The 15770-nt window shown below is 41.3% G+C and overlaps 1 protein-coding gene across 1 annotated transcript in view; it reads right to left on the bottom strand.

Moving 5' to 3' along the window:
- Window positions 1-15770, bottom strand: part of MYO3B (myosin IIIB) — a 406310-nt gene that overhangs the window by 342966 nt on the left and 47574 nt on the right. Inside the window, exon 8 of the mRNA XM_046018212.1 lies at window positions 9372-9517. Within this exon, the coding sequence (XP_045874168.1) occupies window positions 9372-9517 (146 nt within the window). The remainder of the gene's footprint in view (window positions 1-9371; window positions 9518-15770) is intronic.

Raw genomic sequence — 15770 nt, 5'->3', positions numbered from 1 at the left:
TCTTTGAAGAATTGTAGCACATCCTCCCCTTTCCACTACCTGAACACTGTTCCTGTTCTGCAGAATTCTTCCAAGATCACTAATAGCGGGTCAGCAGTCTTACCTGTATCTTCTCTCAGTACCTGGGCTATCACTCCTCCCAGCCAAGAAACCTGAACTCATCTGAAACAACTAAGTGCTATCCTTACACTCCCCTTGACTGGCTTGGGTTTCTATCTCCAGGTGCTAATGTTTTTTAGCCTTTCCAGCCTGGGCTAGAAAAAAAGTCATTCCCTTTGGTGGAAAAAGATGGGAGCAAACTGGAGCCCAATCTAGACTCAGTGCTGCCTAGAACTCCTACTCTTGTCCCTTTACCTGGGGACAAGAAATTTCCAGAACCTGGGGAAAGTTTGTACCTATCAAGCGAGTTAAAGGGAACTCCCTATAAAGGGAGCTAAAGGGGAAGGCAGCCAAACTCTTATCACATGACTCAAAGCCAAGCACAAAGCCACCACAAAGATGGAATTGACAGGAAAGGAAAAGCACTGTGTCCTCAGTAATCTTCAGAGGATGACAGCATCACTACTCGTTGTAGACACCTGAGGAGTAGAGACCAAGGCCAGCTCTGGTTCCCAATGGACAGCTCATGTCATCACATTCACAGGTGTGTATGGCGGCAGGGGGAGAGTCCATATCTCTTAGGAATATGTCTATTAACAAAGGAGTTGTGAAATAGATATTCATGGCAGAGTCCTTCAGACAGGTGCAGTAGAAGTAGTAAGGATTTACTGAAAATCAGTCTTCGTTCTCTCTCAATTCCCCATACAATCATCAATCAATCACTTAGTTAAACTTTCAAATGATTGATCTCAGGATGACTCTTTTGAATAGGAGTTTTCAATTCTTGAACTACAAGGGAAAGCAAATTCCTTAAAATACAACTATACCCTTGAGATTTTTTTTCTGGAAGCACCCAGCAAAAATCAAATGCTTATTAAAACTGTTCTGAGTATTTTATACTGATTAACTGCTCACAATAATTCTGTGAAGCTGATAGTATTCACACCTTCATTTTACCAAGGAGGAAGCTGAACCACAGAGACATTAAGTAACTTGCTCAAGTTCATACAGCTTGAAGGCAATAAAGCTGTTATTTGAACCTACATAGACTGACTGTAGAACACTTACCTAGTGGTAAACTGATTGCAAAAATGGGACAATTTTCTACCCCTTCCTGTATCTATGCTTGTAATCCTGTCACCAATGTGAGAACAACCCTGTCCAGCCTACTAGAGGATGAGAAACGGCACAGAGCAGAGCCAAGTCATCCTAGCCAAGGCCATCCTCGACCAGCAGACCCCAGCCAAATCCCCAGCTAACCACAGATGCATGAGTAAGCCCAGCCAGGATCCACAGAACCACCCTGAGACCTGAAAGGCTCATGAAAAATAATAAATTAATCCTGCTTTAAGCAGCTAAGTTTGGGGGTGGTTCGTTACATACCAGTAAAGAACTGATAAACAAATGCTTGACCACTACACTACATTTTCTTTCTGATGACGCTGGCTTCATCTGACTCTAAGATTCTCCTGGAAAAGAAAGTTTCTGCTGTGAAAACCCATCCTCCAGACTACTACCTAATCTCTCTTCATCCTTCTGTTGCCCCCTGCCCTACTACTATGCCAACTTATCGAGACAGTTTATAAATATTCCTCACCTTTAGTCCCTAGTTTTTTCTGGAATCAAGAGGAAAGTAGGGTACTTCAAACCCTTTGGTACTATTTTGAGCTCTGTTTCCTTCTCTATCCTCTTTGCCCATCTCTCCATCATTTAGGAGCTAAGTTGGAATTAGCCAAAGTAAGTGGTGCCAAAATAATGAAATCAGGGTAATGAGGGAGAAAGCATGTAGATAGTGCTGTAAATCAATACCTCTCCTTCTCCGGCCTTTCCTTCTCTTGGGATAGGCTTCTTACTCAACATGGATAGGGCCTGGCAGTCCCTGAAGGCACGCTTCTGCTTTGCCACCTGATCCCCGTGAAACCTTGTAGAGCTGAACTCTCCCTGTCTGCCAGGATTCAGGGGGGCAGCAAGCTGCACCTCCACAGGAACTAACAGCCCTGCTGCTCAACTCAAATTAAAAAAGAGTTTGGAAACATGTTCCGCAGAGTGGAGGCCTTCTTGGGCATTTCTTCCAGCTGCCTCCAGCTACTGTGTTCCCAAGGAAATGGGGGAGATGGGGCACCCTTAAGGCATCCTGAGGGACAGGGACCACAATCCACTAAAAATGGGACTAGAAATCTCCCAAAGAAAGAAGAAGACTCATAAAAGACTACTGCTTTATCCACTGGAGTATTTCAAAACTTTATTTTCTGTTAGGCACTCAATAAATGCTAAATGATGCTAATTCTTCTAGCTCTTCTTGCTTTAGGAGTAAAGCTGAGATTGTGAGGGTTCATTGCTCAAAAGGCCAATAGCTAAGTGACCTGGGTTGGTGAAGAGAAACCAAAATTCCCTGGGGCAAATCTAGCCTTACTGTGCCATTAAACACCCACCCCCCTCACTCATTACACTTCAACAACAATAGTTTAGTTTTAATTTCTTTTCCTTATATTTCACAGCCCTAAGGGAAAATGTCCTGTGACAATTCTGTAATAGTAAGACAATTACTGGTGACTCAGGGCTCCCTGCTGCCTCTGCATCCTCTCTCAGCTGAGGAGCAGGCTTCCAACGTAGGAACAATTTGCCTTGTGAATTAGTAAAGTCAGAATAAAAAGAATCTTTACCTTTAAAAAATGACAGAAATCCAGATGAAATTTGATGAAAATTCAGCTCAAGGATTCTGTTTCAGAACAAGAGTCAATTGTAGGCACTGGGTGCCTGAGGAAACCTTTCAATTAAACTCACAAATATTTCAACTGGGAATTTACCTCTTCTGAACCCACTACCCACATCATCCAGGAACCCCAAGAATATCCTTCTTCATTTCTCCTCCTTGTTCCTCTTTTTCTGCTGTCCAGGTTCTTCCCTTTTCACCTTTGACAATGAATAGGGGAGAAAACAGTAAAACTGTGCTCTACTTGAGAGAAAAACTGAAAAACCCTGCCTTACAACTAAAACACTCAACCAGAGCTTAACTGAGAATGAACAGTTAGAGATGTCCTAGGTTAGAGGGCATAGTCATCCCCAAATTTCCAGCAAACTGTGTTCTAAAACACTTTTGTGAATGGGTAGTTTAGACACCTTTTTCCCCATAAGTGTAAAGTTCTAGGGATAGGCTAAGTCCTCAGACTCAACCATAAAACTCTACGTGGCCATAAGAGTCTAATAATCCACTCAAAGCAAAAACTTTAGGTATTGCATTGCCTCCTTCAATTTAAACTCTAGTTTAAGTTAAATTCCTTAAACTTTAAAATAGTTTCCATGAGAGGATGACAGAAACAGATTTCCACTTACCCCAGAACCAAAGTGAACTTTTCCTATTAAAAAAAACAAAAAACAAACAAACAAAAAAACCAAAACAAGAGGTGAAGGGGGAGATTCTGGCTCTACCAAAGTAGCCCTGATGTGGCAGGTGCAGGTTTTCCAAGGAGTGTAGGATGGGACAGGAACTTCTGGGTATCAGTGATAACCTGAAATGCCTCTCTGCTTTTACATAACATATATTCTTCTTTAGTTCAAACACTTGTCTTAAGTCCTCCAAATTAGGAACTAGAAGGCAGCTACTTAGAAGGGAGTTTGGAGAAGGAAGGGATCTTTGTGGGGGGGGGGGTCATAAATCAATCAATGAGCCGAGGAAGACCTACATTCACCTGTGATGACACTCTTGATTTCTGTTCTTCACTTTCATGGCTGACACAATCATTGATGCCAATAAAATTCCAACTCTTGGGTTTATAGTGGCAGTTTAAATTGGGAGCAGGAAGAATGATGCTGGATTATCAGCTTCTTAAAGACTAGGATGTCCCATTTATTTCTGTATACTCCAGTCCCCTTAGTGCTTCACTCATAATTCATTGATGAATAAACATAAGAGGGGCTTTAACTTTTCAGTGTTCAAAGCTGACCCCTGAACAACATGGACTTGAACTCAGTAGGTCTATTTACAAGTAGTTTTGTTTGTTTGTTTGTTTTCAGTAAACATGGTACAGTGCTATAAATGTATTTTCTCTTCCTTATGATTTTCTTAATAATGTTTTCTCTTGCTTAATTTATTGTAAGAATACAATATATAATACATACATATAAAATGTGTTTTAACTGACTGTTTATGTTATCTGTCAGGCTTCCAGTCAATAGGAGGCTATAAGTAGTTCTGTTTTGGGAGACTCAAAAATGAAATACAGATTTTCAACCACAGAGGGCTGGTGCCACTGCTGTGCAAGGATCAGCTGTAGCTGTAAAACATGTGGGCTTTGGAGTCAAAGTTCTCGGATTCAAACCATTTTCCTCCATGGGTGCATCAACAGGGGCTTTCTCCCTGGGCTTCCAGTTTTCTCCTCGAGAAAAAAAAAAGGGGGGGTGGTGATGGTCTCTACCTCACAAGGTCACTGTAGGGATTGATGCACTTATATTTGTGAAACACATAGCACCACGCCAGCCACAATCTAAGCTATTACTAATTTTCCATCATCATTTAGCTAGCTACCTAGATTCTACCCCAAATTAGTTTCTCAGGGAATTTAGAAAACATGAAAGTTGATGTTATATTAGGTTGAACTGTGGCTCCCAGAAGACTGTCCAATTGGAGCCTGAGAATGTGTCTTCATTTGAGATAAAAACCTTCTGCAGATGTAATTAAGACAAGGGTCTTGAGATGAGATCATTCTGGATTAGGATGGGTTTTTCTAAACCAATAACAAGTATCTTTCTAGGACATGACAGACAAGAAGACATCCAGAGACAGAGAAAAAAGCCACATGAAAATGGAGGCAGAGACGGGGCGCCTGGGTGGCTCAGTGGATTAAGCCGCTGCCTTCGGCTCAGGTCATGATCTCAGGGTCCTGGGATCGAGCCCCGCATCGGGCTCTCTGCTTGGCGGGGAGCCTGCTTCCTCCTCTCTCTCTGCCTGCCTCTCTGCCTGCCTGTGATCTCTGTCTGTCAAATAAATAAATAAAATCTTTAAAAAAAAAAAAAGAAAATGGAGGCAGAGACTGGGATTCTGCTGCCGCAAATCAAAGAACACCAGAAGTAACCAGAACATGGAAAGGGCAAGGAAGAATTCTCCTCTAGAGCCTTCAGAAGGAGCATGGCTCAGCCATCACTTTGATTTTGGACTTCTGGTCTCTAGAACTGTGACAGAATACATTTATATTGCTTTAAACCACCAAATTTGTTGGCAATTCGTTTGTGGCAATCTTAGGAAAATAATGTACAGTTTGGGTACAGTTCAGAACAACTTAAGTTTGGCGAAGAAAACAAGCCCAAACATGAGCTAGTAATTATCAGGAGGTTCTTTTTTCAGCATACTGTAGGGAAACTTCTCTTTAGGAAGGGAAAATCACTGGCTTCAGAGACTGGAATGTTCAGGCCAGTCTGTCCCATCTACTCCCAGTCAAAGACATTTGGCTAGGAACCCTGAAAACATTCTGGATTTTTCCACAAGGAATGAGGTGGAAGTACTTAATGTGTGGTAAGACAGTGGACAGAATCAGCTTCTATCTGGCCTCAAATAAATGGGCAAGCAATAGAGCTCTTAGGTGGTGTCCAATAAATACACTTGCACTGGCCCCACTGCCATTCTGAGTCCCATCTATGGAGGTCAAAGAGGTCATTAGCCAAAGATTCCAAGCTAAGGAAAGCTATCTAATTGCCAAGAGAGCAAAACAGTGTAAATGTTGAGATAAAGATCCTCTCCCAACTCTATGGGTTGTTGCAATCACATCTATGAAACAGATCTCCTTTTAAGTGAAAAATACATCCAGGTCTGGAACTAGAGGGTATTATGCTTAGTGAAATAAGTCAATCAGAAAAAGACAATTATCATATGATCTCCCTGATATGAGGAAGTTGAGAGGGAACATGGGGGGGTTGGGGAGCAGGAAAAGAATAAATGAGACAAGATGGGATTGGGAGAGAGACAACACATAAAAGACTCTTAATCTCACAAAACAAACTGAAGGTTGAGGAGGGAGGAGGCGTATGGAGAGGGTGGTTGGGTTATGGACATTGGGGAAGGTATGTGCTATGGTGAGTGCTGTGAAGTGTGTAAGCCTGACGATTCACAGACCTGTACCCCTGGGGCAAGTAATACATTATATGTTAATAAAAAAAATAAAAAAAATATGTCCAGGTCATCTGCAAGATCCTTCTAAGCCTTTGAAATTTTAAAGGAGTCCTCAGGAGAGTCATCAGAGAGATGGTGTCAAATCCACGGATGCCCTGAGAAATGGTTTTCATTCCTTGCCTCTCCTCTAACTCCTAGAGAAAAATAGCAGCAGACAGAGCAGCAACTGTCAGAGAAGGGTGACATTTTTTGGAGCAAAGGCATTAGACAAGATGACACACACTGACAGGTTCAGCAAATAGCGGGTGCTGTCATAACAGCAGATAATTTCTGTGTGTTTGCGATGTGAGAAAGACAGTGAGTCACGCAGTATTTCAAAGACAGGTCACGATTACTCCATGTGTCATCTTCTAACGTGAAGGTCAAAAGAAAGGGGAAGGTGCTCCAAAAGAAATGGAGGCAGAGAAGGGAAGAGCAAGGAGACCTGGGTGCAGGCAAGTCAACCACATCCAGGCAGGTCTCGCTTCATAGTTCCTGACAGTGTCCAGGGAACCTATGTAATTATCTGCTTTGTTGACATCTGAGGCTCTCACCTCACATGCAAGCAACACTTCATTAATTCCTAAGTCCTTTGTAACTTGTCAAAGTCAGGTCTTCCCTTACTCAGTAAAGGGTTTCTTTTCTTCCCTTATTTTGGTAATTTACTCAGTTTATTACCAGTAAAGAAGGTTGTAAAGGGAAGAGGCAAGTGAGGAAATCACATACAGTGCCAAGAAGCCACATACAGTGTTCTGGATCCCAGAATACTCTGAAATGGACCTCACTTAACTGCTTAACTGAAGGGAATTCCAGAATACCTAAAACACTCATAAACAAAGAGGAAAAAAATTAGAAGCCAAACGGATTCAAAGGATTTTTGTCGTTACTTGCCATTTTCTTTTCTCCATTAGGGAAGAAAATGCTGAGAGAATGAGAGAGAGAGAGCAAGAGAGAGAGAGAACTCCATGAAGCACAGGTAAATCTGAGTGCCTATTTAAAATACGTAAATGCTTAATTTTTCCTCTCTATCAGAGAGATTTTCTGAGGAAATGTACATTTTTAGCACTCAAAATTAAAATAGTGCACACACACGCATGCGCTTTGTCAATTCACAATACTTTGTAAGAACTGCATGATTCTAATTATCAGGGTAATTTTTAAGTAAATAACTTAATGAGTATAAAAAGCTATGCAGTGTATGCAATTATGCTACATTAAAAAGAAAAAACAAAAAACAAAAAAAAACCCCACCGCTATCCTTCCTGCCCAGGGAATGTCAAGTTGACTGTCAAGGTTGGGACAATGGCAAGTGTTCAGCACATATAATCGCACTAAGGATCTGCTGACTGATTATTGTTGACATTACCTAGTTCAATCTGATTCATCACTTGGGCAGGAACCAAGAGATGTTGTAAAAGGGCAGGACGTTACATTAGGAGGAGAAAAAGGAAGTTTCAAGCTATGTTTGGATAAGAATCCTTGTTGCCCCTGAGATCTTTTTGTAGCTGAGATCTTGTTCCTGGGGTTCATCTTGTCTAGAAGCAGGCAGTGGGGGCTTGGTTATTTGTGTTTCAGATCTGGAAGTTTCTCCCAAGAAACTTGGGATGCAGAGATTACTAGGGACTAGAGACTTGGCCGCACAGAAGCAAGCTCAGAGGAGTCAATGGAGACAAAGTCTACTTAAACATGCACATGCGTGTGCGTGCACACACACGCACACTCACATGCCCTTCTAAGCTGCCTCACATTTATCACCCTATGAAATTTTTGAACAGGTGATCTGTACGCAAACACAGGTTAAAAAACAGAAAGAAATACACCCAAGTAGATAATCTCTTATCAAAAGTACTATCTTGCTAATCAGAAGCCACACCTTAATTCTGCTCTTTGGGAAATTATGTGGTCTCAGTAAATAAACTGTGAAAAGTAAATGATTTGCAAAAAATCAAAGCACACATACAAATCATCCCAGACACCATTTCTCATTTTCTGACATATTACTGCATACAATACTGGTTTTGGTACTGCATTCTTACACCGTTTTGAATGATCACCAGACCATTAATTTTAAAAGTCAGTCGCTTTGTCTGTTCTTCTAATTGCCTGGACTTGTTTTTGTACTTCGGAAAAGGCAAAAAGACTAACCCTGAGTTGGGTGGAATCGTTTTTGGAATAATGGTGGGAGGTTGTTCACATCTGGATTAGGTATAAAACGATAACATTATGAAGATGAATGCCACAGAGCCTCATCTGCATATAAATAGACCTAATCAGAAATGCAAATTGCAATCAAGCGAAATTTTTAAAGGCTGTGTGATTGTACAGATAAGGAAAGGTTAACACTTGCATTGTTAAAGTAGTGAGCCCTCCCAGAGTCTTCCTTTGAGAGAGAAATGTTTTCGAGAGTATAAATCTCTAAATCTGCAACATTGCCTGGACAGAGCTCCCTGATTGCTTCTTTTTTGGTAACCAGAAGCTTAAGCAGCCAAACAGCTCCCGATTCCAATGAAAAACAAACAACCAAACCTCTTGGACAAACCTCTTATGAATACATACAATAGAAAATATACTGGCATTTAAATGCCCTCCAAACGGACCTCTTTCAGCACAATGTCCCATTGACATGGAAATCGGGATGGAGGGAAGGTCTTTTAACTGATTCACTTTTCTGGTATTTTTTTTAGTGCTGGTCTGAGTAGATAGGAAAATATAATACACACTTGTTCATCCCCAAATTTTCCTGAATATTTGAGAGTCAAACAAACAAAATGACCAGATGTGATTATATAATTAAAACAAAAACCCCAATATGTAAACAGATTACTTAATCCAAAATTGCATTTTAGTCCTCTGGTGCAAAGCACAATAAAGGAGTATCTCAGAAAAATCAAAGTACTGAAAATATATGCAATGGTTACAACACATCCTATTTTCTTGGGATATGCTGTCTTTCAGGAACATCCATCCTCTTTCCTCCTCTACTCCCCCTATTTTCCCAGAAAAGAAATACATTTTATAATCAGGCTTTCTCTGTTTTGGCCAGATATTGTTCACGAACTAGTTATTATTCCTCTTAACCAGCCTCTTTCACAAAGAACTAATGAGCCAAGGGCGCCATCTTGTGTCCTACCTTGGAATCTTAAAAAGCGTTTTCACAGGATGCATGTCAAAGAGGGGAGGGTCTCCATCCCCCAGTTCAATAGCTGTGATCCCCAAGGACCAGACGTCACACCGAGCGTCATAGGAAGAGTCATACTGCTGCTCACAAGCAATGACCTATCAGACAAAAGGAAAACACATCAACCCCACTGCCACCTCCGATGTCCTAAAAGACCCATGGACTATCCTAGCCCCCTCTTAGTTCCTTTGGTTATTCTGATATTGAATCCCAGTGATAGTAAGGGATGTGTCATCTAGACGTTATTTGTATGTGACTGATTTGTCAGCTCGATGTTCATTAACTTTTTAAAATATTTCAGTACAATAAGCATGCATTGAACCCTCTAGGTAGCAAGCACAGTGCAAGAGGAGGCATGAGGGTTCATACCTCACTGAGCATGCTCTGACATCCCTTAAGGAAAGTCTTTGTCTGCCTTCACCTTATTACCAGCTGCTGAATTAACAGCAAGGAACAGTTGTTTGCAAAGATGCTTGTTTCCTGCACAAAATCCCCAGGAGTGTGGCCAATTGAGCAGAAAGATGTTTGGAAGATTGGAAGACTGATGTGGTTAACATAAAATAGAAAGCACTCCCTTCCATTCCTTTTCTCTAAGAATACCTGCCCCTTCCGCAAACCCCAGCAACTGGTTTGTAGTTCAGTAGCACCAGCTGCATCCCTTACTGGGCTGACTGTGTACAAGAGCCGCAGAACCAGAAATGTCCCTGGGCTTGTCCCTGGTTCGGGGAACATGGAACCCTGTGAGGAAACCTCTTTCTATCAACCTTTTGAGTTAGACAGGAAAAGCCCCTCCACTGAGACTTGGGGCTGTCACAGTGGGACTGGAAGAAACTGGGGTAGACCAGAAAATGTGGAAGAACCAGGTGTTCCTATTTGACCCCAAGTCTGTCTCCTCAACCAAGGATGACCCTTGGCTACAGGCAAGTAGGAAATTTTGTACTGCTCTAAATGGCCTATGTGGTAGACAAGTGACATCACTGAAGAGCCCTGTGGGGCCAGAGTGACAGGCCTGCCTGCCCTGTTAGGCCACTGGAAGGTATTTGGCTTTGATTCTGAGTAAGATGGGCCAACTGGCTATGAAGCGCAGAGTGACAGATTCTGCTTTCACGTTAGCAGATCACTGTGGCTGTTATGGTGAGGATACATTAAAATGGGACAAGAGTAGAGGAAGCAAAACCAGTTTAAAATGCTACCACACACACACACACACAAAAATGCTACCACCAGAATCCGAATTACAGACAGTGAGAAATAATCAGACTGATTACATAATTTTGAAGGCAGAGCAAACTGAATTTGCTGACTGGGGCTTATGAGAAAGAGGAGTTGAAGACAAGTCCACAGTTTTTGACATGAGCAGTTCCAGAATAGAACTGGTATTTGATGAGATGGGGAAGACAGGAGGAGAAGCAGCTTCGGGTTAAAAGGCAGGAGCTCCACTGCGGACATGTTATATCTGAGATGCCGGTGAGACTTCCGGATGGAGAAGTTCGTTTTAGCTTGGTGAGTCTTATACCTGACTAATGACCTGGAGAACAAACGTGTGTTGTTTTAAGCCTCACAAGTGCAATATTACAATGGTAGTGACAGAAAACTATTATATCTCCTCTTAGTCAGACCCATTTAATTAGCCTTGCAATGCCAAATAATGCCTACCATCTTGCCTGAGACCTGGTGCTTTTGCTTTTATCATTGCCCTCTACCCTTCTCTTCTGGTTTTTGAACCGAAGTACCTCTTTTCATGTTCCTGCATCCCTGGCCTAAACCCAGCCCTATCCTCTGAATAGACTAGCCTGCCATAGAATATCCTGTCATTTTAAAACGTGATTTTCAAGTGTGCATTCAAACTAAAGTTCAAATAATTCCAACTTCAGAAGCAGAAGCCATTTCGCAGCCTCCCCAAACCTCCCTTCCATACCCCAATCAGGTGAGAAACACTGCTATTTTTAAAGATCTCCAGAGAAGACTATTCAACACCTTCCCTTTCAGAAATGACATCTCTAAACATGTGGAACAAACATAATTTTAGACCTATCAATCAGCAAACAGTTCACCATTCTTACATGTTCCTAAGAGGGAAAGAAAAATAAGACTCTGTCCTTCTCCAGCAAAAGCTACAGCCAATTAAAATTTAAAGTGAACCTATATTAAGTAAATGACAAACCATGTCCACTCTAAATGTCCTAAGACAATGTGAACCAGCATGTCCAATAAAGGATACAAGTTCCAAATGCTTGGGACATTAGAGGGAGACCATGCCTGGGGAAGCAAGACAACAAAAAGTGTCTAGTGCCCAAAGTCCACACTTTCTGGGAGGAAATTCAAATCAACTTCTAGCCATCTTGGATGTGACACAGAAGGCAAGTCCAAGAACCCACCCAAATGTGAGAACGGAGATATCCTAATGTTTCACAAGTGCAGTCAGTCATAAAATATTCAAAACATTTATCTGGTTTCAACTTCTCTTTACAGACAGATCTTATCTTCGGTTCCATCTCACTAATAGTATCTTTTGGCCAAATTCTCCTCCCAAAACTTAGTTTGTAATTCAACAAAGAAATTCTTTAAGATCAGCCTTCCAAAGAAGTTTACAGAAAATTTTGCTTCTAAAATAATTCACAGATAATTACTGAGTACCTATGAGTCAGGGAGGTCCTAGGGAGGGAAAGCTAAGTTCACACATTTAATCTTCACAATTTAATTTCACATTGTGAATTTAAATTCACAATTTAATATTCATAATCTTCTGTGAGGTAGGTGCTATCCTCACTTTGCATAGGTGTGGAGACTGAAGCATAACACAGTTAAATAGCTTACCCATGGCCCACGGCTAGTCATTGTCACAGCCAGAATTTGAATCCAAGCAGAGAAGAGACAAGTAAACAAATTATTATAATATGATAAGTGTTCCACACAATAAAGGTTATGTTCAAAGAATGGCTGAATTATCAGCTACTGCACTCATATTTTGAATAAATTAACCAGGTTTCTTGAGATTTTTGTTACTTAAACTCCCATCTCCTTGGAAGCTGTCTCTTCCAGGATCAATCTTCCATAGAAGTAAAAGGCCCCTTATGAGAGCTACATGTGTGATGGGATTCATAGACACACCCTAAGAGGATGCACCACAGCTGGGGTCAGCACATCCTGGATGTGAAGGACCTGGATTCCTTCTCTATCCAACACCAAAATCTACAACTATTTCTTAAGGAGAAGTAACCCCATTCTCTTCAGCACAGTATTCTCCTTATCTCTAGGTAAAATAAAGCTGAGTTAAGAAAGCTTAGATGGTCCATTGGTCTTTGGTTCCCTTGCCCAAAGGAGAAGGCAACCTTTCAAAGAGCTCTCTGAATCAGATGTTCTGCTACTCTCCTGCAACAGTAAATAAGTATACTGTGCTGAGACCAAGTTTCCCGGGTTCTGTAAGTCATGTTTAACATGAGGGGTAGAGAGAAACAGAGTGAGATGGCATGGACTCAGGCCCAGGACCCCAAACACCTCATTCTCTTATATCTCTTCACCTCACTTCACTACCACCACCGCAAGGAGGAGATATGCCCAAGGCAAGTGTGTACATACACTCCTTTACCTCAAGCCTTTGCTTCAATCATAGAAGTATAAATTATGTTGGTGGCAGTGGAATAGGGAGGACAGAATAGGTATAAGAAAGAGCTCAAGGGAAGACCTGCAGGATTGGTCTTCCCATAGAGAGGGATTTAATATGGGAGGTTAGGGAAAGGGACACACCCAGAAAGACTGACATCTTGATCCTGGGTGATCAGGAGAATGATGGTGCCATCAGGGATGTCAGTAGGAGAAGTCAGTTTGGCAGGCAGTATGACAAGTTCAAATTGGGTCTGAGTTCTACCCTTCACCGGATGTAGAAAAATCGCTTGTACTCTTGGGAACTCACTTTTTTTTCACATGTAAATGCAATATGAAAAGTGAAATTATCTTAAGATCAGAAGCAGACTATATACAAAAGAGTAACGATAAAATACATGTTTTCAGTAACTATATGAAGTTTTATGTTACAGTAAATATATCTTACATCTCAGAACTCTATAGATGTAAATCTTCCTATTGTTAGTTGCCAACAAAACTCCTCAAAATTTGTAGTTTTAATACAGTTATAAGTACCAGAAGCAGATACCAGGTTGTTTATCACAAACTTTAATAAATTTGTGTGTCTATCTTAATCCAGTGTTGTGAAGAGAAAACCTGCTAATAAATGTCAATTTTATAAAGTATGGATTCTCCAAAGTTGATTTTAAAGTCCCATAGCATGTTGGAGGTTGATGTGAAGAGCATGTGCCTTCTGCAATGTCCCATGAGACATGTATATGGACAGTTACAAATGTTTAGTGTACCCAGCAAAGGCTAAGAGCATAGCATTAAATGATTCAAAACAGAGACAGAGTCCTAGTACAGTACTTGCTAGTGGCCTAATGACTCCAAGATTAAAATATTCTCTTTTTGAGATGCCTGGATGGCTCAGTCAGTTAAGCATCTGCCTTCGGCTCAGGTCATGATCCCAGGGTCCTGAGATCGAATTCCAATCAGGTTCCCTGCTCAGCAGGGAATCTGCTTTTCCCTCTCCCTTTGCCTACTGCTCCCTCTGCTTGTTTTCTCTCTCTCTCTCTCTCCCTCTCTGTCAAATATACAAATGAAATCTTTAAAATAATAATAATAATAAAATAAAATATTAAATCTCTGAGTCTTGATAAGTTTCAGAGGTACATAAATCTTTACATAATTCTGCATAGCTGCCTTTAACAACCCCCAAGTCTCTGGCATATCAATGAGTGTTTATACTGTTTCTGAGTTGTTGTTTTTTTTAAAGATTTTATTTATTTATTTAACAGAGAGAGATCACAAGTAGGCAGAGAGGCAGGCAGAGAGAGAGAGGAGGAAGCAGGCTCCCCACTGAGCAGAGAGCCTGATGCAGGACTCAATCCCAGAACCCTGAGATCATGACCTGAGCCAAAGGCAGAGGCTTAACCTAACCCGCTGAGCCACCCAGGCACCCCTGTTTCTGAGTTTTAATAAATAGTTTTAACCACTTGGTGCTAATCTACTATTAACCTCATCATTTTTTTTATGTTTTAAAGGGGCCAGAGCCTTGATAATCTCAATAAAGTGACCCCTTAAGTGAACAAAAGTAACTCACAGTAAGGATTATGTCTTATCTTTCTTTCCTTCCTGTCCACATCAATCTGTGGCACACTTCAAGGAAGCTGTGTTGAAAAAATCTTCAGACTGGAATCTGAATGGAGTTCAGAAAGCCTGAACTCCATTATTTACTAGCTGAGTGCCTTTGAGCAAGTCCCTTGAAAACTCTGAGCTGAGGCTTCTTGAGTTACAGGGCTCTCACTTTCTATCTATAAAATGGAAAGGTGGAAAGGAATGATCTCTGCTATCCCTTCCAGCTCATATACTCTTACGGCTTTATGCTTTCCAAATAAGTGATTTTGGGGTTGATCTCAAACAGAGGTTAACCTCTCCACGCAAATTAGCTAGAGCAAACAGATTATTCTGGGGTGTGAACCGGAAGGCTGGAACCTTAAAGACTTTATTGTTAATATTTTGTAAAAGGTCTTAAAGTCTATGAAAAGATGCTGGTTGCTGTGATAATGCCTGTTAGGAAAGACAAGCTTCAACATCAGAACAATGGTTTGGATGCCAGTTAATGGAGTATGTCTGGGTTCCTACCTTGACATGTGAACTTATGGCTTTTCGGGTACCCTTAGACTACACTGCTGCTTATTTTAAGAAGAGGAAAAGCACTAATGCTTGGATTACTAGCAATATCTATGCGTTAGCAGCCACACTGCCCAATGGCATTAGCTATTTTAACCTGAGATGGGCTTGAGCCCTCCCAAATGTCGGTCATTACTTCCTTGGCTGCCAAAAACTTTTCTTTCTAGAAGAGCATGAGAACAAGAAATCAGTTTTCACTAACAGTTTACCTCTACTGGTCTTTAGAGCAAAGGCTAGCAGTCAAACCTCTTTGTTAGGACAGTTCTCTTTAGCCTTCCTCAGGCTAATGTATTCTAAAGTTCCAGACCCTCTAAATCTCCCTTGTCATTCCTTCCCACCCCACAGAGGGAGGACCTCCTCCCCTCTCCCGAAGGAGTTCAGGGCTAAAACTGCACCCACAACTTGATAACACAACTGCTTTGACACATATCATCTCCTAGTCCACCACTGGGCATGGTCAGCAGATTTCTGTAGAGGATAGGTGACCCTTTCCTCAGTTACCAGGGGAATGGCAGAGAAAAAACAACTCTTAGTAGCTCTTGGATTATAGAAAAATTTGTACCTGTGACTGGTGAAAGAAAATCCCAGAGC

The sequence above is a fragment of the Meles meles genome, chromosome 9 (genome assembly GCF_922984935.1).
Source record: "Meles meles chromosome 9, mMelMel3.1 paternal haplotype, whole genome shotgun sequence".
In the NCBI taxonomy this organism is placed as follows: domain Eukaryota; kingdom Metazoa; phylum Chordata; class Mammalia; order Carnivora; family Mustelidae; genus Meles; species Meles meles.
The sequence above is the reverse complement of the archived record's forward strand: the minus strand, read 5'-3'. Positions and strand labels throughout refer to the sequence as shown.